General features: G+C 33.6%; 1 protein-coding gene across 2 annotated transcripts; it reads right to left on the reverse strand.

The window, feature by feature from the left end:
- Positions 1–5,386: 5,386 nt before the first annotated feature.
- Positions 5,387–25,762, reverse strand: LOC108218535 (uncharacterized). 2 transcript variants are annotated; one of them, XM_017391518.2, is made up of 15 exons: positions 25,628–25,762; positions 25,462–25,522; positions 24,232–25,374; positions 23,412–24,141; positions 20,159–20,651; positions 18,805–18,953; positions 15,370–18,699; positions 15,078–15,290; positions 12,190–12,393; positions 11,843–12,046; positions 10,758–10,916; positions 9,464–9,814; positions 6,738–7,146; positions 5,846–5,936; positions 5,387–5,718 (listed from the first exon to the last, which is right to left on the reverse strand). In XM_017391518.2, exons 3-15 carry the CDS (start codon positions 25,326–25,328, stop codon positions 5,517–5,519), a joined length of 7,632 nt encoding a protein of 2,543 aa, XP_017247007.1. In that variant the 5' UTR covers positions 25,329–25,374; positions 25,462–25,522; positions 25,628–25,762; the 3' UTR covers positions 5,387–5,516. The 2 variants fall into 2 exon arrangements, with proteins under 2 accessions (XP_017247007.1, XP_017247008.1); XM_017391519.2 differs by lacking the exons at positions 25,462–25,522; positions 25,628–25,762 and having other exon boundaries at positions 23,412–24,115; positions 24,232–24,397.
- Positions 25,763–26,846: the final 1,084 nt, after the last annotated feature.

Genomic DNA, 26,846 nt, shown 5'->3' on the forward strand with positions numbered 1-26,846 from the left:
GTTGATGACAACAATGTGACAGTGGTGTAAATGTATGAATTGGAATGAGTAGTGCTGAATGTTATTGTGATTTATTGTGAGTCAAACTATTAAATGATGCCAAACTATTAGATGACATTGTGGATACTTAGTATAATTATGACAGTATGATTTTGTTGAATTGCTTACTTGAATGGTACCTGAATAATTGATTCCTGTTTAGTTTTGTCAAAAACTGTTATGGATTGTTAGCATAAGCATAAGCATTCATTTTCAAGTTTATTGAGCTTCTTTTACTTTATTTTGGAGTCATGCTTGTGTTGTATTTTATGATCTTGAATATATGTTTTTATTGTGTCTTATAGAGATACAAAATCGAATAAACAAGCACTACCCAAATCAAAATTCAGCCCAAAGAGAGTAGTAAAAGTAATGCAAATTATAAAAAAAAATAACTTGTTTTTGAGAGTGATATGCCAATTTTCTCTGCATGGACATATGAAAAAATAAGTTTAAATAAAGCGAGATGTGATGGACCTCCTGATAGATAGGTTGACTTGGAATAGGCCGTTTGCCATGTAAATCCATCTGCCTCTCAATTGAACGCCACTGTACATAAAATAAAGGAAAAAAAATGTAATTATGTTAATTTTTTTTTAACATTACAGGCTTTTGTAGTATCAATAAGGGTGTACCATTATACTTCTCTTCATGTGTTAATGCAACATTGAAGATATAGTACTTAAGCTAGAGGATGCCATTTGTCCGTGCAGGAACACAGATGACAATCCGATGGTAAAACATGTGAAGAACAGTTTTTAATATTATACAGGCAGTATTATAGCTTGAGTGATACAATAGCTTGGTTATTCTTTGTTTACCGAATGAGTAAGAAAGTTCAACTCCAGTCGTGCTTTATTTGGATTCGTTTTCATTACACTTGAGTGATACAATTTTTTAAACAATTGACTGGTAAAAAGTTTTTATATAATCGAAGTATTAATACAATTTTTAATATATTTTGTAAATTTCAAACATATGCAAGCTTTTCAAATAATTGTGGACAAATCTGAAAAGAAAAAAAGTCAAATGTACCGCATGTTAGCAAAAGAAAAAATAAATAATTTTTATTCAAAGAAAGTTGCATTGGTAATTGACATAAAAATTAGATTATATTTCAAAGTGCAACGGTAACATGAGTTTCATATTCTAGTCTTTTATACCAAAATTAAGTGATTTTTTTGGTATATAAGTTTGGACCTGACGGTACTATAAGACTCAATGACTTTGATTTGTGAGGTACGTAATTCAGAAAATATTTAGTGTGTTTTTTCAAAAAAAAATTATCGACCGAGATACTTGTGGTAATAAGAAGGTGTTCTGGCAAGGGTGTTGATTTATGCACACCTCAAAGTTATTTGTCTTTTTAATTTTGAATGGACACCTTTCACTTTTGAAGTCACATGATTTTCAAAGTGTGTTATTTTATTTGTCCATGCATAAACACATTTTTTCTTGAACGGAAGCCAATTTTTCTCAATATAGGCAATCACAGACATGTGATCCTTATATTTCTCCACAAACATACTCCAAGCACCAAAAAATGATTCTTCTCCATGTGATCTTATTACATCTGTCCATGTAGTGATAAATTCTTCCTAATCATCTTTAGTCTTAACTCTTATAATTTTGCTTGCGTTTTGCCATTATATTCTTTTCGATGTGCCATATGCGCAAAAGATGAGCGCCATTAGGAAATATCACTTTTGCAGCATTCATTAGGACCAACTCTCGATCTGTCAAAATAGTGGAGGGCTGTCGCTTAAGTCCTAAAACTCGTAACTCCAACAATATTGAGATGAGGCATTCTACATTTATTTGTTTTATAAGTGCAATTCCATAATGAAAATAGAAGAATAGCTTCTTGTGAGTGTAATCGACGAGGGATGTGCGAAGAACAAATGAGTCAGATGTCCATCATGATCATGCTTTATATTATAGAAAAACTCACCTTGTCCAAGTTCTTGAAATAATGCTTCAATCATTTGTACATCCATGTAAGCTATCTTTTCGAATTTTCGCCCTTGCATTGTAGATACTTCTAGAATATGACCAAATATTTGTATTGCCTTGACGGAGAGAAGTAAGGGTTTGTCTCGGAGAAATTTCAGACATTGTCATCTCTCGAATTCGAATATGTTCATTCCCATCATTCCCAGTAAATTACCGATGAGTTAGATGCCCTGACATGTCACTAGAAAGATCATGATTATACTTCAGATTTTTAATTTCAATCTCCCAAAATCCATCACTTCTACATCTTCTCCAAATTTCAAATGGACATTGAATTGATTGAGTCCCAGTTGCTCTTTTAACTATAACATCTCGTTGTTTTACGCGAAGTTATTTATACGCTGTTCACCTACTCTATCACAACCAACTCTCACATAACGATTTTTTTTTGATTTTTTGATGACTGTTGCGAATCCAAGCGGCGAAGCAACTTTACGTATGCAAGACATGAGCTTTTCACGTTCTGAGTAACGTGTTGTTGACATAGACACAAATTCATTTTCTCCAAACTATAGTGCATTATCTTCCTGCCCAGACGTATTGTAATCTGCTAAATATTTAGTTTAGCATCATATATCATCAAGCTAATAACTTACAAGTTCTTGACAATTATAACTAATAATATACACATTAGTTAAGGAAGGAAAAACACACAATACCTTCGTCGGAAGGTCCAGAATTAGAGAGATGCGTGAAAAATTCAGAAAGATTCTCACACTATTTGATTTGATCGGATCAATTACTTGATTTAACTCCAACAAGTCTCTCTCAACCGTATGAGACTGAATTTTCTTCTGCAAGGCTCTCCATGAATGCTAGGGTTTTATCTTGACAATGGAGCGGGAAGACCAGAGAAGAAAGATACTAAAAGAATATTATAAGAATTTGTAATCATGAATATTTAAAAAGTACCATAATTAAGTAAATAAAAACAAAACACTGCTAAAACTATTAAGGATAATTTGATTCAAAAAAGAGAAAAGGTGTGCATAGATAACTTTGGGGTGTGCATAAATCAACACTCTTTGGCAAAATTTTATGAAAATCATTAAATTGAATATCTATAACACTAAGAAAGTTTGTAGCCAACTTATAGTATGATAAGACTAGTTGTTAATTGTATATTAATGATTTTATAATATTGTGTGAGTTGTTGCGCAGTCGGTCATATTATATGGATACATATAAATGATCAACGTTTTCCATTAAAACAAAACAAATACAAGAAACAAGCACACCAAAAACAATATATATATATATATATATAATCTAATAATCTTAACAAAGATTAACACCCATTTATATTACATATAAATTCTCATCATTTCATAGTGGAATATTGACAAATTTGGTGTCTACTTGTCTTTCTTTAGGTTTTTTTAGACGAATAGTAAAAATGATAAAAGTTTTTTAATGTGCCATAAATATCCGTGTAGTTACCATCAATTTCATATATATTTAAAACATATCTAAGATCTCTATTTTGTAATGCCTTTCTTTTATGGGTTAATTATCAATTAAATCACTTATTATGTTAGAAAATATCAAGTGGGTCATACTAAGTAGATAGTAAAGAGAACAGTTTCTGCTAATCATGATTAAGATTATTATAAAGTTCAAGTGAACCATTAACAATTAGGTTTTATATTAGGCTCATCGTAAATCTGATGCCTAATAAGTATCATAACTTTTATATATTGTTTAGTTTGAGACTTTTCTTGATTCTGTAATATCTTTTAACCATTAGCATAAAGTTTTAATTTTGCGTTTATATAAGAGAGAAAATTTCTTTTTAAAACATAATGCAATAAACTCTAACAAGATTCATCATTTTGAATGTAAATAAATATCTAAAACATGAGTTATCAATATTTCGAATTAATACATAAACAACTAAATATGCACAATATGATAAGTTTAAAAAGGTTTGATGATATAGTCGCTATATAACTTTTTTTAAAATAATATTACTTGACGACTGGACCATCTTGACGACATATTATTTAACGACATAGCCATCTTGATAGTGATATTTTGATGGCATAATCATCTTTATCAAATCAAGCAATTATAAATTTATAGGCAATAACAATAATAACAATTATAAAATGGTTAGAGTTAGATCGTACCTTATGTGTAGTAAAGGTAGTGTTAAAAGGAAGGAAAATTGGGTAAGTGGTGGACTCATTGACTATTTCTGGTCAGTTTTAAAATGTAAAGAATTGAGCAGGACATCCCAAAAAATAAACCGTAAAGAAACGGTTGGGACATAGTAAGTAATTTTTTTCAGAGTTGGCATTGGATCTCTTTATTTTGTAACTTGCTCGACTTATCTCAGTTCGGCAGGTTCTTTTGACTTATCCTAGTTTAGTAAAGTCTTCTTTGACTTATGTCAGTTTTGCAGAGTCTCGTGCTGATAACGTGTTATGATAGAGAAAATGAATTGTTCTATTAAATAGTCATTGTGAAATATAGGACAATTCTTTTATTTATAGAGGTGATTAACAGTTTAAATATTAAATAAAATCTTGATAAATGTACAAGACTTGGTCTCTAAATTTCTCAGATTACACGCATAGATTAGTAATTATATATTGTTGAAGTTTGTGCATAACTTAGTATTTAAATATTTTTAAAAACGTGAACAACTTATTTGAAAATCACTCATACCATAATAAAACATCGAACTAAACCGATTGACGTAGTTATGCATAACTTAGTATTTAAATATTCTCAAAACACGTGAATAGCTTATTTGAAAATCGCTCATATCATAATAAAACATCTAACTAAACCGATTAACATAATTATTTTGACTAGTAGATCGACCTCATGTATAAAACTATATGTTAGATAATTATTTAATTAATATTTAATATTTTATATAAATACGTAGCAAACCTTTGATAGAAACACTCCTCCAAATAAACTTTTTTTAAAATTAGATTTTTGTGTAAAAACTGTTATTTCAACACATTAACTAGCAAGTAATTTTTATGAGATAGAACAAACTTTTGATATGACTTAAGATATTACTCTTTTTTTCCTTTGAAACTCTATTGGCCAAGATTTTACATAGGCGTTTGAAAATGCATCCCAAAAAAAAAAATCTATAATTTTAAAAATATAAATTGCTACCAGTTTTCTTCTATCCACGTAGGTTCAGTTATCTTCGGATGTCCATCTCATTCATTAAAATGAATTATCATATCATAAATTATTACAAATATACATAAATTCATTACAAATATATCTATGAATCTAAATGTCATTATAAAAAACTGATAATTTTTATTTGACATAGCATTTCTAGTAATCTCGTGTCTCTGCGAAATTGACAAACATAATTATTAATTAATCATAAATATGACACAATGGTAGTTTCTCAAATATATTTACAATTTGTTCCTCTGGAAGATTAATGTGGCTCTTAATATAGGTGTACAAAGAAAAATTATCAGACATTATTGCTCGAGCATTGTTCTTTCCCATTTAAACAATTCACAATTTTCCAAGTCTTCATATGATAGATACCGTGACAACGATGATTTCTGTCCAAGTATGCCTGAAATAATCACTAAAAGACTTTGGCAAGCTTGGTTCTCATCCAACTTCTCGGCCTCACTAAGTTCAGATGAGTTATCCTTCCATTGACGGTCGAATGACCTGTCAACAATTGAGGCATGCCAAGAGCATATTGGCTTACGATTAGGGGAAAACAAGAGAGGAAAAAAAAGGGCATAAAAATTAAGTCCACAAGTTTTAGCAGCAGTGGTAATATGTTTCGACTCACCATCTCCAATCTGGTTTAGCTTCGTTAGGGCAATGTATCCTGTGTGCAAGTGATTCCAAGTGGCCTGCCTGGCCAACTGAGAAGCCTGATTCTGAAGTTAAAAAGTAATGATTGAGAAAATTTAACACAGCCAAGTGTATGCGTAAGATGCAGAAAGTTAAAAAGTGATATAATTTATATAGGTGTATGATACTTGATAATGCCAAGACAAACATAATGTTGGAAGTAATATCAGAGCAAGTACAAGAATACAGTTTATTATATTTTCACATTGTGTTTATCACAGACACATCACACATGCAAGTAATAATACATATAGTTCTACAAAGTATCAAGAGGACCAAAGATGACATACAGGTTTTATTAAAGGTGTCCCAAGTACCCTGGCCATGTCAAACAAATGCTAGATTCTCCAGACACGTGTATGGTAGTGTTGGCAACTCGCATCAATTGGAAATATCGTAAATTCAGAACAATTATATGAGCATTTTGTACAACTTTATCTCCAACAGAGGCACATTACATTAAACTAATGATAGATTTTCCAGAGACATGTATGTAGTGTTGGCAACTTAACATCAATTGGATATACACTACAAGCAGTGAGAGAAATTAGACACTTAAAACGATAGTGAAGGGACATTAGACACTTGAGGCGGTAATGAAAGGAAATTAGACACTTAGGCCACGTTTGTGTGAAGTAAAGGATCATAATACCATGAATTCATATTTCAATTATTGTGTTAGTTCATTTCCATGAGATTATAATACCTTACAATCCCATGGCTTTATCACCCTTTAAATTTAAAGAATAATGTAGTTCTCTGGCAATTATAATCCTTTCAAAAAAACAGGCAGTAGAAAAGGGTTAGGTGTACTTATTGATACGTACCGCAAAATATTAGACAGAGTGCAGAAACAACAGAAGGAATAACTATGCATTTTTTTCCAAGAAGCTGATGGAGATGAAAAATTGCAACAGCATATATCTCTTCTGAACCAACATCAGCCGGCTTTTCTCCCTGCCCTCTCTGAATTTGATCACTTAAAGTATGCAGTGTTACCAGACTTGATTGTTTATGTATTAAAGTTGAGTTTAAGCACTTAAATCTCTTGGACAGCAGTCCCCGAATTACGGAAGCAGTAAACCAGCGTAAAAGCTTCGATTTCAAAGATTCCTTCTCCCGCAAAGACATTATTTCATGGTGATAAGACTCCCTAGCCTGCAGCATTCTCGTTGAATCTGACTGTATTGCAGTAGAAATAGCCCACTGAACAAATTTTATAAGCTTTTCCTGATTCTGTAATCACAAGAGGTTTAAACACTTAACTGTAAGAGATGATTATAACAAGATTAACCAAAAGCGTTAAGTAATACAAATAATTCATAACACTATCTGATGAGCATATACTATAATATTCTGATCTGAGTTGATCAGTTATCAAGTAGCTTGCAGATAACTCTCACTATCAGAGGCGGATACACTCAGAGGCCCCTCGGGTTCCGTGCCCACATAATAATTAAACAAATTAGTAATTCTATTTTTTTACTTTTTTTATATATGCTGATTTGCCCCCACTAAAATTAATAAAAATAAATAAAAAAAAAAGAGCTAAAGTGGGAACAAGACACAGTAATGCAGATACAACATCATGAATGGACAAAATGGCGTAAAAAGATTAGGGAGAAAAATGTTTTTGATTGTTCAAAATGCCAGGAAGCTTTTGTAACAGACATAGTATGTCTTTTGATGTTAGCAAGCTATTAAAAAAAATTGTGCCCCCTTATACATTATTCTCTGCATCCGCCACTGCTCACAATAACATATGTATATGTAAAATATTAAACATATATACTTGTCCATAAATTATAACAAGTACGAGTATATAATATAATAAGGGCTTGATACCTTTAGATAATTACCTATAGCTAAGACATATTTCAATACAAAATTAATGCTATTTTTGTAAATAAAGGGGGTAAATTCTATGACAAAAATGTCATCCAACTTTCATACAAAAAATGCACATGACTTTAGGTAACTTGCCTAAAGTCGACTTCAGGAACCCTTTTCTCATATAATTGTAGTGAAAACATATAATAACAATTAACAAGTTATTATAATAGATATATTCACATAATAATATAACATGTTTTGAATTATGAAGTACATATTATACAATTATAAACAATATACAGCAAGTCAGCAGCTAGCTAGAATGAGAAGAAGGAAGAGGAATTAGCAAGAAAAGAAAGAGCCTAAAATAAAATAGAAACATTAGTAAATATCATATAAAGTCACCAGGGGTCCATGCCACTTAATGAAGTAACGAAACTCAGAAGGTGGCATGCTGACATAATAACGACTAAATTACAAACTGAGCAATGACAATCTTATAAACCTAATTTAAACAGATTTCATTCAGAACCAGAGAATATGGTGACGAAGACTATGGCCTATTTAAGTGCCAGGATGTCATGTCATCATAGGCGACTGCATGATAACAATGGATGATAGTGCGAGAAGACTAAACAAGCCTGCTTCTCAGTACTGATATAAACAAAATTAATTGCCAATCTCAATTTAACTACAAGCCTGCTAATTCCTCATCTTCTCTCCACTCCTACTTCTCAAGGGAGATGAAAACAAATAAACTTCTTAATCATTGCAGGCATTTTGCCACCACCAATGTCCAGTTTGTAGACATTCGAGATAAAAAAAAACTATGCAAATCCTCAAATTTATTAACAGTATGCCTGTAAAATACTTATCTCTACAGTAGAAAACTGACAATATGTTCCATAAGTAAACAACTGAGAATATGGAAAAAAATCAAAAAGAAAAGAAAGAGTGACAAGTGGGATTTTATAAAGAACAGAGAAGATATGAGAAAGTTTTGACGGAAAAAACAAAATAAACAAGACAATCAGTGACATTACAAAGGGGACTCGGGTAAGGTAGTGGCACTTGTGTCCTGACCCCTCAAAGTTTAAAGTATTGAATTAACGTAATATCACACACGTAGTCCATAGAAAATGACAGTAATCAGTAATGTAATATTTAGGAAATTATTTTGATAAATTGGATACAGTATGTGGCTAACTAAATTGATTTCAATTGTTTAAAATTTCTTGTCTTCATGTATTTTTTGGGGTAAGGAGTGATTTTGCAGTCCACAGCCTGAGCGGCCAGACTAGTAAAAATCAAAGGCTAACGTCCAGTGCCAAAGGAAGGCTTAAGTGGGTGTTACAGGGAAGCTTAGACAATGGCGAAAACATGAAAAATATCCATAAAATGAAGTTTACAACATAAAACTGAAATGCTAAACCTTATCTTTGTTTCTTATTGGGTATAACTAAATGCACACAATAATAAACGATAAGGATGTCTGAGTAAGTCCACGTTGCCAAACTTTTAGTACATATTTAAATACAAAAACATATATGTAGGTAGAGCTGGCTAAAAGATATGATAATAATATTTTCCAATTATTTATGTAGTGCGACATCTGTGCAGGCTACAGCCCGAACAATTATGGAATTAAGCAGAAGTCATTTGATGCTCAAGCATTAGATGAGATGTTTCGGACATGCAGATAGGGAAGAGAAAAAAATACCATGCACATAAAATCTACTGGAGGTGTGTTCATTAGTACAACTTCAAGTCCTTCCTCTGCAGTAGGATTGTACCTTCCATCACTAAATGCATGAGCGGCTTCATATATATGGAATATACCCTCAAAACACATGGTAAAATGGGGTTGACCTACATCCCTATTCTGCGAGATCCTAAATGCTGATGTGAGTATTCTTAGGATTAGACTTCCCAAAGAAATATGTTTCTTGACCAAATCAATACTGCCCTCCAACAGTTTGAATAGATTAGATGAAAGTTCCGTCAACTGCTCAAGGGCGCATTTCTGCAACCACTCAATTGTGTGCTTGCATGAGAGCACATCATTAACAACCTAAATAAAACACAAACAAAAGGATCAACACAAAATGATGGAAGGTAGCCAAATGATCAACATCTATAAGCCAGAAGCTTGTAACAGGTAAAAAAGGTCACTCCGATTGCATAGGAAACCATACACACCGATTCTGAATTTCTGATGACCAGAATTAATTCTCTTTGCAAAATATAAACACATACATACGAACACACCTTCTCAGGATCTTATCTCAGTGCTACAATTTTATAAAATTTGTTTTAGATGAATAACACTTAAGGACAGAGACGACATAATTGCTGCAAGTGAAAACTTTAAAGGAGCATCAGGGGCCTTCCAGGGAGACTTAGCTAACAGTGCGCTTCATCAAAGAGAAGTGCACTAAATAAAAATATAGAAGCAACATATATATATATATATATATAAACTAAATTATTGATATTATAACCGCGTTAGAATATAATGACATTTTTTAATACAAACAAGTTCTAGTAGTATGTAGTCAACAAAACACAACTTATTTTCATTATATATCTCAAATATGAATGACATTAAATCGTGTCCATCCTAAAACCATCATCCTCTTCTACTAGGTTATGAATCTTCTTGACATTGCACAGTCTACTCCTGTTCACTAAACTTTACTGCCACGTTTTAATAATAAGCAGGCATGGTCAACCCCTTGTTCTCAAAAGCACTTATCGCAGTAGAAAAAGGTATGGGCCGTATGGCACAAAGCATCCCGCATATTAGTGCTCAAGGGGATAACAGTTGAGTGTTTAAAACAAGTCAGAACTTGAAAAGAGTAGACAGGAAATCAATTGTATCTTTTGAATAAAACAATATCCTCCACCCTTAAAGTAGGGCCTTGGTAATGTTAGTGGAGGGAAATATAAAAATGATGATGACGCATCCGAAATTCAGATTGCACAAGTAAAGAGAACAATAGGAAATTCACTACCTGCAGAATTACAGTTAACTGAGTCGATGATAATTTTCTCTCATTGAAATGTTGCCTTCCGCAATAATTCGACACGATAGATGATAACCAAGATAGTAGTCCACATTTTTTAACTAAGTAGTGAGACATCTTATGTAGTTTGGTAGACTTCACCACAATCTGCAGTAAGTCCACAACACTAGTTCAGATATAAAAAAAAGTACATATAAGACACACAATTAAAAAGCTTTACACAGCATGAAGAAACGAAGCTGTCTCTTTTTGCTCTATACTACAAGTATTGTTTTACATGCAATGATGCAAGTGTTTCTATGACTATAATGTAGGTTAGGTTCGTAATTAATACTCCAATACAAAAATTGACAACAGAGACCGGACCATGTCAGCATGAACTTGCAATTAAAAAAGTGATTGAAATCTCACTCTGTTACTAGCACTGCACATAAACTCATTGTCGGGTAATATTTGGATAAAACATTTATAACTCCACGCTTTGTTAAAAAATAGGAGAATATATATTTTTGGTACAAAACAGTTAAGAATATTTGGTACAAAACATATCTTAAATTTTTAGATAACGCTTTCAGACAGGCATATTGGAATTAGTATTGCTTAGATCTAGTGACAACTACATTTAGTAGGTGTCTTTTACAATCTTGTGGAAGATTGTTAATGCAGCTTTAGATATATTAACCAGCAAGTTAAATTCCCATCTCCTTTTCCCACCCGACTCCTCAATTAATCTAACCTAAATTTCTGTATAAATAAGAACACTTATTTTTCTCAGTGTTCATGTGGTGCTGTTATTACATAATACATTACTATTCCAAGCAGATATTTGACACCAGTAGAATTTAAGGGCACATGATCTCTGCATAATTAATGAAATAGAAGGACCATCTCAGCCAGAAGGATAGTGGCACATGCTCCTAAAGATAGTAGTTACAATGTAGACATCAAAAAAAAACCATTTAGTGTTTTTCCTTGTATTCATAAAAGAATACAGGGACCAGTGTAATGGTTACTTCGATAATCACAGTACAAAACCATCCATATCCAAACAAGCACAACATAGTCAGTTTTACCTCAATAACAAGCTCCCTTGATTCATCATCTGAGAGAGGAGAAGAGTAAAAACTTAGAAGAGTATCAGGAATTGAGTTTCTAATATATAACTGAGCATCATCCTCTATATTTAACCCAGAATACAGGAGGCGCAGTATCCACATCCTCTCTGATTTATAATTAACAGAGCTACTCCAGAAGTAGTTGTTAAACATGGGAATACACTGCACCAGAATCAGAACCAACATTAGTTTTACTTCTTACATAGCAACATTGTTATCTGCACATCAGAAAATGGGTTTCCACTTTCAAAAAACAAATTAATCATAAAAACTAAATAATAATTTCTTATATTCTGACAGCATACCTCCAAATTTACCCGAGACGAGCCCACCAGAAGCTTGCTTATGGGCTGATAGTGCTCATTTGAAGGATCCAATAATATGAACGAAGCCTCTGCAACAAACATGGCAATTACGGAAGGAATCCGCTGCCACGACTTTTCGATACCATTTTGCAAATATGTAAGCAAAAGACCTAGTCGTGATACATCCTTCCTCTTTGGACTTCTCTGCATGTTATAGTATTATTTATAACAAATGAGATGGCAGAAAACAAAATTCTAAGTAAATATGTCTAGGAAGCAACCCCAATTTTGGACACAATGAATAGCACTTAATTTCACTCTAATTTATGGATGATAATTTAGCACTACAAATGATGCAAACCTAATTGTCTTGCAGCTTTACATATGTTTACGGAAAAACAATGTTTTAACTTTGATCTCATCGAGTTTTGTGATTTCAAAAATGTCTGGGAAGCAACAATAATGTCAGACAGTAGAAACAATGAATAGCACTCAATTTCACTCTATTTTTTGGATGATATTTAAGCACTACAGTTGATGCAAACCCAATTATACATGTGAACACGACTACACAAGATAAAAGTCTTGCAGCTTTACATATGTTTAAGGAGAAAGAATGTTTTAATCTTGATCATACTATTGCACCCTAAACAACATGGTGTCATGGTGGCCATGTTCCGCGGTCCAGATTTTGTTTTTCCTGACCCATACATATTAACTACCCATTTAAGTTGAATGTAAATGAGAAACCATTGTCTAGCTCGTAACCAAGTAACAACCACTTGAGCGATTTCACCATACACTGCAGTTTCTCTCTAGTGACTTCTGTTTTCTTGTATTCTATATACTTCTTTACTCTACCTTTTCTTTCATTATAGTCAATGAGTGTTTTATGAATTATATATATTTAAGTGATAGTTTATAAGTAAGAGCTTATAAATGTATAAAAAAACATAAACATAATATACAATTATGATTATAATGTGATAGATATATATACCTATATTTTTAATTTGGCAGCCACGTGCAGTACATACACACACGATGGTCTGTATCTACATACGAGTAGACACATAGGTCGGTGCAAATTAAAAAGAAAAAAGAAGCGGAGAGAGAGATAAAAAAGATGAGAGAGAGAAAGGAGAGGAGAAGAGTGGAGAGATAAGAGAGAAGAGTGGAGAGTGGAGAGAAAAGAGAGAAGAGAGAGAGAAGAAGATGAAGAAGAAGAGGGTTTGTTGCCTCCGTCGTCAGATGAGTTCCGGATGGAGTTGATTAACTCCAGATGCGTCTCAATAGTGGAAGTGTAGCTAAAAAACCCTAATCGAGTCGGGCCAAATCTAAATGGACCGGGTTGGGTCGGGTAAAAACTGTGGACGACTTATCTTTCAAGTCAAGCACGCTGCTCGACTTATTTTTTTCAGCGACTTTCCGACTAGTCGTCGACTCAATAACCATGGTGGGGCCAAATGGAAGCCAATAGTATTCCGAAAAGCCAATTCTAACAGGGTCCCTTTGACAACTACCCTATATTTTTATATTTATAGTGATGTTTATAAATTGTTTAAATATAAATTTCTCTTATATTTTTATTTCATCTTAATACAAATATATATAACTCATTTTTACTAATATATACTCCCTCCGTCCCGGCCAATTCTTTACGTTTGGTTTGGGCATGGAGGTTAAGAAATATGTATAAAGTAGTGGAAAAAAGAAAGAAAAGTGGGTGAAGTGGTGGGACCTAATGGTTTTTAATGTATAAAAGGGAGATAGTGGAGTAAAAGTAGTGTGAAAAGGAAGTAAAAGTTGTGTAAAAAGGAAGGGAAAATTGGGAAGTGGTGGGACCCATTGACTATTTTTGGTAAGTTTTGAAATGTAAAGAATTGGATGGGACATCCCAAAAAGGAAACTGTAAAGGACGGAGGGAGTATACATTATACAAGATGAAAATAATGTTAAACAATTATAATGGATCCAAGTCCGGGCCCTAAAAAGTGATTGATGCAACCATCTATGAGCATTTTTTTATCACCGGTAGGCATTAACCCTCAATATTTTATGTGAATGCACAGGGTATGCCACCCACTAAATAAAACATGATATGGCCAATCAGTATTAAGTAAATATGAATAATACTCATTTAATGAAAAAAAATCATTATAATATATATTTTTTAAAAATTACATATAATTTTATAAATAGCGATGAAAAAATAATATCTAATCCAATACCTCACACCACCATCCATACTCAATTTCAGTGAAGGTTTCAAAAACCCATATATTTTTTATGTATGAGTTCGCCAAAGAAAAACAAAAGATAGGTACAGTTCTTTTGATTCTAACCACACCTCATTCCTCGTTCCTGACACTATGAACCGGAAGACGCCGAAATAACTCCATAAGGGGTTACCTCATGACTAATATAGCTTTAAGAGAACTTAATCAACAAGTCAAAAATTGATTTGGACAAATTAAAGCCTTAAGGGGTTATCTCTTTACTAATATAATTTATAGAGAACTTTATCAACAAGTGTGGTATTAATTTCGACAAATCAGAGCTTCATAAAACATATATTTAAATAGAAATACATGATGTCAATTAATGAACTCTACTTCATGGAATATTCCCACATTGTTAATTCTTGATTTTTTCCACACTAATATAGTAAGTAAGTAGTAAAATAGAAAATTCTTAAATATGGGTTAAGATATATAAAAGTTGTATGGAGATAAACTCTTTGAGTCTTGACGTTTGTTTTATTCCCTTTCACGTGTATTCAACACTCTACTTGCTATTAACCTATACTTACGATCCAACTTTAACACTAAACCACAATTAATGCAAATTTAAAATTATACTCTCATAAAATCATGATTAAACATTACCTCCAATGCATCCTTAAACCTTACTAGAACCTCGTAGCCCAATTTTCTCATCTCTTCCCAAGGTGAAGATAAGCTAACAAATGCAACCGCAAGCAAGCCAAAACTAGCAAACTCCAGAGGATCAATGTTCCCAATCGACAGGTTGTGAATAGAGAATTGCAAGATGTAAACAGGGTCATAAATGGGTGGTTTGTCAATATATCGAGAATGTTCCTGAATTGAATAACATATATCTGTTAATAAATAAGTATTAAGGTAATAGAAAGGCAGGGCAGTTTACGAGAAGTAGTACCTCAATATGCAGGTTATTAACCTGTTCTGGCAAACCGAATATGGTTCTATCATAAGGAAAATAAAGAACTGTGTTTGTGCACAATTTTGGATCAATAGGAAGGTTTTCTCTGAATTCATTTCTTCGACGTTCATTAGCAGCTTCAACACTGTCAATATCCTCTGAAGATGCATCATGTTCCGTGCCGCATACTTTATGAACTTTTAGTGCAGCACATCCCCATAGGTAATCCATTTCGGCAATATAACTAGAACCCCCATCAATTGTACACTCAATTACCTGTATCAGATTGTAAATTTCCAGGTCAACTTCACTTAGAGTAGCACCGTAAGCAGACAGAAGCATGACAAGCAATTCTTTAGCGTTTATTCCAACATCTTCCCCTAAACTTTTGCATTCCTTTTTGAAATGTAATAGTATCTTTAGCAACTTGAGGACTTCCAACAGATTCATGTACGGGTTAGATGCCTGCAAAGACTTTTTGCTAACTGAATCTTGGTTGCGATAGCATCTCAATATGCTGGAGATAGGTTTAAGAACAATACCAAACTGAGAATCATTACATGTTTTCGAGGCAGCAGCAATCGTAGGTGCGAATTGAGAGTGAGCAAGCAACAGCTTGATAATCAAATCACAGGTATTTCTTTTATCAACAGTTGAAGTAACAACACCTTGGAGCATTCTGAACACTGCAGGGTCTTGAAACCTATAGACAAGTGAAGACTTCACAAGTTTCTTGACAGAACCCAATTTAAAAATATTTTTGCCCATCTGAGACGTTAGTTGCAAAATGTTATTCATAATAAAAACTTCCAAGAGCCTGAACAAGGAGCTGTTGTTTGTGCTTTTAACTTCACCAAAATCCTCCATCTTTGAAGGGAACTTCTTGACAAGAGATTGCCAAGCACAAACTAAACTGTCTACAAACTGGATTTGTGATTCTTCATATCCAACTTCTGAGGGAACCACCCCCATACTCTCATCACCATAATTTCCTTGCAAGGACACTGAATCGATCTTGTTGTCCTCCGGAAACACAAGCATCCTGCAATATTTGATTTTGGCAATGGTTTTACATATAACGTCTACAGACTGATTTATACTGTAACCATCAATTTCACTGACTTTACAGTCCAGTAGAACATGTGCTCCAGATGTACGAAGTACAGAATTATATAGCTCCAATCGCTTTTCGAGTTCTACTGAATTTCCTTTTGAGGCTAAATAGTAATGCACCATAAGTATTGCTTTTCCAAGAAGACTGTCATGAAAAAAACTAAGAAATTCCACCAGAGATGAAAACCCAATATCACCATATTCAACTAGAAATATGTCCCTCCAAACATAGTCTTTCCACATAGAAAAACCACGTGTCAGGAGTTCCCAGTAAAAGCCTGTTATATTCATGAGAGTTTTAGGATATCGGTTACCAGAGTTTCTCAAAGTTGGATCCAAGTATAATAGAAAAGTAGGGAGAAGCATCAGAATACTGTCGTCTGAAAGAGTATGGCTACATGCTTGCATATTCTTTCCCTTCAGAAGCATATATTCAGTCATCATGTCAGAAAATAAGTGTCCGAAAACTGACATATGCAATGGGCTTACTTCCGCAAGTACAAACAAAATTTTTGCTTTACTCATGCTAGTGTTGTGGATGCACCTAGTAATAAATTTGTTAGGAGTACTTGCAATTATTCTCGGGACAACAAAACACAGTGAAAGACATTCGTTCCGCAGCAATATACTTTTCTTTGCAGCATTAACAGCTTTAAGCAAACATAAATCTGTAACATCTAAGTCACACCGCAAGGCGATTTCGACCACATGGAAATATATTTCTTCAAATAGGCAAATATCAGTCGCTTTTTCTTCTCCCCAAAGGGTAAACTGTTTTGGTTTCAAATATGAATCTCGTAAATTAGCTGAAAGCAAATCAAAAGCATGACCAGCTATAGATAACCCAATACAGAGAGCAGGCTTTGTATAAGAACTCCAAACTGCAGAATCATTGAGGTCAACTCCAGAAAATATATAACGTACCAACTCAAGCAGTGTGAAAGGGGATATGAAGGGAACCAATTTCTGTAACGCATACAGAGTTGGTACAAGAGGCGCTACATCTTCAGTTTTCAACCAGTGATCAAACTTGTCTTTTAGTATCAAGAATAGCTTCCTGACCATGGAATTGAAGGCCTTTGTAATTCTTTCATATGAGGAATCTAACTCAGATAGGGAATTCTGGTGGTTACAAAAGGTAAACAATTGGTCACTAGTAGAAGCTACAAAATTCCAGACATGATAGTCTATGGTGTGGACTCCCTGTTTGGCTAGACCGAAGCAATCCATTACACTTATCCCACTAATTTCCTCTGTCGAAACCTGATTGATAATAATTGGGTGTTCCAAAGATGCTAATACTGCAGGATGACTGAAAACAATTTCAGCCACTTCCTGCACATACTGAGGCGAAGGACTACAAGAAGTTTCTGAACAAGAACCAGTTCGTACAGAAACAATGCGTGAAACCAAATTCCTCAGAACAGTAGAGCACAATTCAGAAATCTTCTTAAGATCGTGTGGTGGTTTATGTCTATAGGATGACTGCATTTGATAAAACCAGAAAAATACAAGGGAGACGTAGGAAATGTATATATCAGTCGTCCCTTCAGAGAGTTTAGCTAAAAGCAAGTCTTGTAGCTTTATATTATCCAACAAGTGTGAAGACTCTTCACCAAAAAGAGCTGGAAATAGCACATGAAATGGTGCCTGCTTCAAGAGAGAACCAAATGCAACAGAAGAACATTCTACTGAATCGAGATTATCAATAGTACATTTGTTTTCCTCTTCGGAATGGGTAGCACTTGTGGCCCTTTGAAGACCATCAAAGAACATTTCAGGCCACAACTTGGAAATGTCACATAAAAGACTTTGTTCAGAGAAAAAAGTAGACATTAAGAGCGGTAGAGGAACTCCAAGAAAGTTTGCTGAAAGAGCTATAACTGATGGAAAATTTTGCAATAGCTCAGAAGGTGGTGTGCATAGCATTGAAAAATAAAATGCTGAGGTTACTCCAGCCAATTCACCAGCATGGCCCCTTGCTGCGACAACTTTAATGTTGTCAATTGTGTTGACCACAGAATTTTCTGGACGAATTGCAACCTTAGCAAGTGACGGACTCCTTTTATGTGTTTTCTGACATGTGATGTTTTCAAGGAAGACAGACAATTTTTTCAATGGTCTCCACTCGCACATGTCCAGAGATATGTCAAGACCTTCAGAACTCTCAGACAAAACTCTTTTGACCACAGAAGACAACAGCCCAGAATCAACCTATCAAACACCTGGCTTAGTGCTATGTGATACACACTGACAGTGGAAAAATATGATAAAGTTTATTATATTCAAAATTTCGTATAGGATATTTATATATCATACCTGACTTTGCAAGAGGTACATCAGTGTGTTGCTTACATATAATGATATCATTGTTTTTTCTGGTAAGGACTTCTTTGATTCAGCTCTGAGTAATTTGAGACAATTTTCCAGGATACAAAGAACAAGTGGACTGAAATTAGGAGATAAATCTGCAAAGAAATAAATATCATCAAAGCAGCAACTAACAAATAGGAGATAAGTAAAAGCTTTCTATTACTAGCTTCAGATAAACAATTTTCACTGAATAAAAATAATACGACACAGCACAACCTTCTTCTGAGACACCAGCAGACTTGGGAGCAGAATATTAAACAAAAACATTAACACATTATATAATCATAAATCAGCTGTAGCACAATATTATTAACTCAAGACCTACACCTCCACTTCAATTTCCACTATCTGAACAATAAGGAAAGAACCTATACTTTGATATAAACTTAGCAAGTCAGAGGACAAAACTCGTTATTTCCATTGGGCAACATCAATTAAAGAAATTTAAGTACTGATTCGCACATGCCTCCACTGAGCCTTGAACCCTTGACTCCACTAGGCTTCACCTGTTGGATAGGTAAAAGATAGTTGGGGGGACTACAGACGGGAAACATACAACTGATGTAGCACAAGAATCCCTATGCAGCACAGGGACTTGACATCAAAATCTTACCCATTTAAACATCAAGCACAGGATCCAGTATTGCTCCTATCTAAAAATGATGCACCTTTAGTGCACCTACTTAAGGGCCAAAATGGAGGTATTACGACCAAAAGACTAATTACTATTTACTACATTTAATAGAAATACAAATGGAGAAACACATTTAGCAGAAGTCAAAGTAAATGCTAGGTCCAAGGAAACAATTAAAAAAGATATCTAAGCATTTCATTTTCAGACCCATTCCATACTCAAGCGCTGAGGTGTCAAAATAATTTGACAGCTTCAGCAAACTTATGCAGATCATCCTCAACAAAAAGACTTAAGATCAATACATGGGAATTCCAGTTCCTCATGTCATTATATCCAATATCTTACTTACCTATAATACATGTTTGGAACTTGAGAGGCACCTTTGTGTGCATCTCATGGAACCTTTACAAACCATTCTATCAACTCCCTACACACTTATTATGGCATTTATAGATGTGGACAAGTGACAGTACATAGTGAGGTAGTTGATTAGCTATAAGATGGGCTACGATATCTGCAATCAAGTTTCAAATCACAAGGTGCAAGAGTTTCAAGATAGAAACTTAAATTTCTTATTTTATGGTACATATTTCCTCTAACTGATTTTAAAAAAGTATCGTATAGAAACTTACTTTAAACATATTGATGGTAAATTTTCTTTATTACCTTTCCTGCCTGTCAAATGGTAGATATAGCTCCTTAGACGATCCCAGTTCTTACACAAACTATTTCCCATTGTTGACACAGCTTCGCACAAGAAGGTTACAACCGTTGAAAACAGGTCCTGGCACATATTTATATGCTGATCATCAATAAAAAAATTGTTAGTACTATAGCCTGGCAGAAATAAGAACCATGTTCCAATCTCTCCCAGATTGTGATCAAATGCACCAGAACTAGACATTGCTGCCTTTGCCAAAATATATGCCTGTTCCTTGATGTCTTTAGCAGGGGAATACAGAAGCAAGTTTAAAAGCGCACTAAGATGCTTCATTAAAGGATGGACTTTGACTGGAAGCTCACATTCATTAGACCACCCGATATATTCTATAAGTAGTGACAATAAAGATCGCTGCAGAATAGATGGTAATGCCAAGGCATTGTTGGGAAGATATTTAAAAAAATTGGATGATCCCTCCAGCATAGTAGTACCAGTTCTCTGCAAACAAAATAATCTGTGAGGCGTGAGGTACTTATAATTATAAATCACAACCACTTTATAATAATATCCAAAGGGAATAACAAAAATACAACCACTGTATAATTATAAAATAAGAGACAAACTGATACAATCAAAGGCTATACTTATACTAAATAGCAAGTGAAGCCCACTTTACATGAAGTCATTAAGAAGCTACTAGGTAATCCAGGTTACTCAAGAAATCAACTTATTTAAACCAATATATATATATGATCAGGCTTTTCTTTCTGCAGAAATATCTTATACACCAGCTCTGAGTGCACAAACCCGAATACAATGATCACATAACACCAGATATAAGTAAAACAAGTAGAACTTTGACAAAGGCCTCAGTTGTTTACTTCTTAATAGCACTAAACAGAGCTTTTCTAAACGTTTCCACAAATTCAGATCATTTGGAAAACAATTCAAGCCTGATGATATAGAAAGATGAAAGATAAATTTATGTTCACGACTTCACGTATACGTACATGTGATGTACGTACAAGTGTTTTCAAAGTAATTTTATTATCTCTTTATAGTTGGTTATTACTTTACTATGTTAATGTTAGCAACATTTAATAATTTATTTCTTAATTAATCAATACTAAAAGTTCGAAAGGTAATGATTATTATTATTATTTTAATAATAAGTAAAAACTAAAACCTAATTATTTTAAAATATTTACATAATTTACATAAGTATTGTGCATTTTAATCAATTCTATTGTTTGAAATCCAAATTAATTGTTATCTATAATTTAATTTAATTATCATCTTCAAATATATTGCTTGTGTGTTAATTTTTTAAATTTCCAACATAATTTATTTATATATACATAAATAGTTACTATATGCTTTCTATTGGTACGTTATTATTCAGGTAAAGATATATAGATTATTTGTCAAGATAATATTATTCATTTGTAGGGATAAATAAAAATATATACTATCATTCAGATGTTTAAGAATGAGAATTTTAGCTACCAAACAATATTATTCATAAGTATTCAGATTACTAATGATTCAGAGATGTAAATAATTCAGATATTATTTATTCAGATAGACCAAATGACCCCAAAGGCTGCAACAATATAGGTTTAATAAAATGGAGACAAAAGAAATAAATGGTGAAGGCTGCAAAGAGTCGTGATGATCCAGGTGAGCTATTACAAGCAGGTAGGGATGGCAGTTTTACCCGACCCGATTGGATCTACCCGAACCCGATTTTTTTGGATCTTATTTTTAGACCCGAAAAAGTTTGGATCTGGATCTGGATCTCAGGTATTCCGAACCGAGACCCGACCCGAAACTCGAAACTCGATTTAAACACGATCCAAACCCGAAACCCGACAAAAACCCGATACAAATATTATATATGTATATGTATATGTGTATGTATATATATTACATGTTATATATATATATATATATATGTTAAATGTAAAGTATATGAATTATTAGGTATGAATATTAACATTTTACTTAATTTTATATGCGTAATACGGAATTTATATTCATTTCATCAATATTTTACTTTTCTCAATTATTGTACATTAAAAAATCTAAATATAATAAAAATAATAAAATATAAATGATAAGTTGAATGATTGTATACAATTAAGTTAACATGTTTCACGTGTTTATTGTACTAAATGAAACCTGTAATTTCCTTTTTTATGTTCCTAAATTTAAAAAAAAAATCAATAATTACATTTTTTTTATAGATATATATTTTTTAATTTTAATTTTTATATTTTTTTAAATACCCGAATTAGACCCGAACCTGAACCGAAACCCGAAAAAACCCGACGGATCGGATCTGGATCTTCATTTTATGGACCTGGACCCGAACCGAACCGAAATATAATGGATCGGGTCTGGATCTCAAGAAACCCGACCCGATCTGACCCGTTGCCATCCCTACAAGCAGGCCACAAAAGCAGCACCCATCATGACACTATATTCACATAATCATGTCCAGACAAGTAATTATGGTAAGTTGAGGATGCTCTCGAGCAGATGTACATATTTATCCCATTATAAAATCTTTTTTTTTTTTGCATAATTTGAGTAAATAAAGATTATTAACTAAACTAAACATACCCATCTGGAAACTAAGGACTAGTCAACATCGATAATACTGATTAATTTGAGTATTTCTTCTCATAAAAGATAAGGAAACCTCATAATGATGACAAATGATACTGCATAATATAAGACAGGTTTGAAAGCAATAATCATTCAATACATTAATCAAGTTCAAATCACATCTAAGGCAGGTTTGAAAGCAATACATTAATACTGCATAAACCTCATAATTTGTACACATCAAGAAACATAAAATGTTTTAACCTCATCCAACTAATTAGCAATAACTTTTATAAAGGGTATTTTGGTCAATACTTGCAAGTTGCAGCTTATGCGCAATTATAATCAATAATATAACACCTAAAGAACAAACTTCAATTATACAACTGGACTTAGATGTGTTAAATTACTTTCCTATTATCATAGAACTTATAGGAGGCTGACACATAATTCATTTAAATCATTTGTCACCATCTCTTTTTTGGCAGCACTGATGATTTATTAACTAGCACACAACATAAGGACACTGCACACTCCCAGCTTTCTGCATGTATCAAGATCCCGGCTTTCATTAAATTAATAGTATACTAACAAAGATCCATGCCTGCTTTTAAGATTATTTAACATGTCATAGAGCATGAGACTTACATAATAAATTTTGAGTGCGTCAAGCAATTTACTGTAGAAGTATGTATCTTCATCATCAAGTGTCATACTAAGGCTGTTGCAGTAGTGGACACCCCAAATTTTGGCAATGATCTTCATATCCTCGCCTTCATTATCTAACTCATCTGTACTATTTATCTCCAGATCTTCAGGGTCCACAGATGAGGATACACCACCCAAAGAACTGATTCCACCAACAATCATATCGGTTTCATCATCTGCATCATGTGTTTTCCTCTTCTTATTTTGACTACTATTATCTTCAGACACATTCCCAGGACGTGATGTTCTCTTTGGAGTTGGGCTCTTGTAGTGGCTATTCAGAGAAGAAAGCAATGACAGTAATACTTGGGGATCAGGGAGCGAAATCCAGACTTCTTCCTCAATATCTTTCTTCAAAGACGCCCACTCAGGCCTCATTTGACTTCCACCACAAGAATTACTACTTAGAGCACTTACAAAAGAATCCAATAACTTCAGGGCCTCGAAAACAAGGCGTAGAGTTCCATGTTTAATAAGTGGATTCGAGTGGAGCAAGCCTTTGTTAATAACCAATCTAGTGATGGGGCGAGGACATATACATCTAATGATACTTTGCACATCTGAGCTACGGAAAGGGGTAGAATCTTGAGTCTGAGTATTAAGAAATTCAAAAGAAACACCATCACCAACTGAGGATACCACATCTGCAGCCAAAGAAATAGCAGAAAACCTGCAAACACTTCAGTCTCTATTTGCTGAAAGTTAATTAGCATGTACATATAATGGACATCATAGATATTTCTATAAAAGAAAAACCAACCAGTTTGATGATGCATGATCCTCAAGGTTATAAGGGAACTCGTCCAAGTATGCCGAACCAAATGAGGGCTTTCCCTTTACAATGGCCAAAAGCAATACTCTATGATATTCAATTTCTGTTGCTTTTAGCTTCTTCATGACACCCAAAAGTCGAGTCGAGTTACCCGTTAGTGGAGGGCACCGCATCATATCAGGCATTAACCCATTAGAAGGGTCAGTACAAACAACAGACAAGACTTTTTGAGCTAACTCTGTAGCAAGCCCACCATTATCCCTTCCAGAAATATCAATCAACTGATCCAAAGTAACACTCCCAAACAAAACACTCCGAAGACCGGGTGGCACCAATGACTCTTCCTTTAAAATCTTATCTCGCAAAGTCGAAAGAACATAAACAACCGTCTCATCATCGTCACTCCCAAGACCACGAAGCACTCCCGAATACATCTCCCTCTTTGTTAACACCCCCCTCAACAACCCCGCTTTCCCCACTTCAAGAAACGACATCGCAAACCCAACAAACGCTTTCCTCGTAACCTTCTTCCTCTTCACCCCTCTCTCCCTCTTCCTATATTCCGCAAGCTTAGGAAAAACCGGAAGCTTAAAATCAAACCTATTAGCAACATCCGAAGCCAATCCCGACCCACGCCTCACAATCGAACCCAACAACAAAAGCACCCCCTTTTGTTGCTTCGAATCTTTACCATTCAACATCTTACACAAACCATCCAATTTTTCCTCCACAATCAATTTCGCAAACTTATCCAAAGATCTACTAACAATCCCATCCACATTATCAACCCTATACATACCCTCATAATGACTCAAAATCGCAGAAACCAACCTCAAAACATACGAAAACCCCGCCTTACCTTCCCTCAGCTTCCACGCTTGAACAATTTCGCTACACACTGACGAAGAATGCACATATAGTTTAAGCAATTCACCTCCCGAATCACCCTTAAGTAACTTGACAAACTCTTTCGACCCATCTTTACATAACTTGAGCTCATTCGAGGTAATGTTTCGTAATAATTCCTTTAGTTTCGCTTCATTAGAAACTTTGTTAACAAATTGGGGCACTTGCTCTATATCCATACCAGTAAATCACTATCACTAACTTCACTTGTCTTCAATAAAAAAACTGTAAACAAACAAACAAAAAAGGAACTAACTTTATTATCAGACAGTAACAAAACAACATAAATATGTGTATGTGTGTGTTGTGTACCTGTTTTAAGGGGTTTGGTCAGAACCCAAATCAGTACATTTGATTTTCTTGGAAAAATGAACTGTAGAAAAAGAAAATGAATTAGGGTTTGTTAAAAAATAAACTGTAAAGAAAGAAACTCAAGTGTGTGTGTGTGTGTGTGTGTGTGTGTGTGTGTTTTTGGTACCTGGGTTTTGTGAAGAGAGTTGCGGGGACTGTGGTGGCGCGGCGAGGGTTTAAGAGGGGTTTAAAAAATCAAAGTAGAAAATTACTTATAAGATGCTGTGGCAAGGGAAATATGAAATATCCAAATACAAAGAAAACTAAGGGGCGGGTAAACGGGTTAGGTCAAAGGTGCTCCAACTCCGGGTGATTCATTGGAATTTCGATACAATTCGATTGTATTAGATCATACGCACTCCAAACTTTTTTCTCGCAGATAAATAAATAATAATAATATAATTCTATATTATAATACCAGAGTCTATGACACTATCCAGTTAACCAATCAGAAAAAAGAAATTATTTTAAGACCAATCAGAAGCTATTCCTAAATTTTAGACCAATAGTAATCTTTATTCAACTTTCCCTCCACTAGATTCTAACCAATATGCAGTTAACCAATCACAAAAAAGTAGCTATTTTAGGAGCCAATCAGAAAACTATTCCTAAATTTTAGACCAATGATAATCCTTATTCAACTTTCCTTCTACTAAATTTTAACCAATATGTCACAAAAAAGGAGCTATTTTAAGAACCAATCAGAAAAAATAGTTATTTCGGAACCAATCAAAATTCTTTTCTAAATTTTAGACCAATGATATCTCTTATTTTATTCTACTTTCTTTCTACTAAATTTTATACTTTCCTTCTACTAAATTTTAACCAATATGTAGTTAAACAATCACAAAAAAGGTGCTATATTAGGAACCAATATGACGTTAGCCAATCACAAAAAAAAAACTATTTTATGACTAATAATATGACGATTAGAACGAATTTTTTATTTACTTATTCAAAAAATACAATCTCCTCATTAACATGTATTACGTGTCGTGCATGATTTTTCGAGTATTATACGAGATAAAATCAAATATTTCCTATTTTATAAAATTAAATTTATACTCATCTAAATATATCGTAACTATAAGTATAAATATATAATTACAATGAGAGAAATAATATTTAAATTAATACAAGTTAGCATTCAGAATGATCAATTTTAGAAATTTCATGGTGACAAAATTTTCATTATATCAGTGGTTGAAAATAGATATAAAAATCACATATATTCATCTTTTTAAATAAATAATATTTCTTTTAGATGAGTGAATATTTACAAATGTATATTTTTACGGCATGCTCTATTGAATTTAATAATTTATATTATTTCATAAATAAGTTAA

Source organism: Daucus carota, chromosome 4 (assembly GCF_001625215.2).
Source record: "Daucus carota subsp. sativus chromosome 4, DH1 v3.0, whole genome shotgun sequence".
Taxonomy (NCBI): Eukaryota; Viridiplantae; Streptophyta; class Magnoliopsida; order Apiales; family Apiaceae; genus Daucus; species Daucus carota.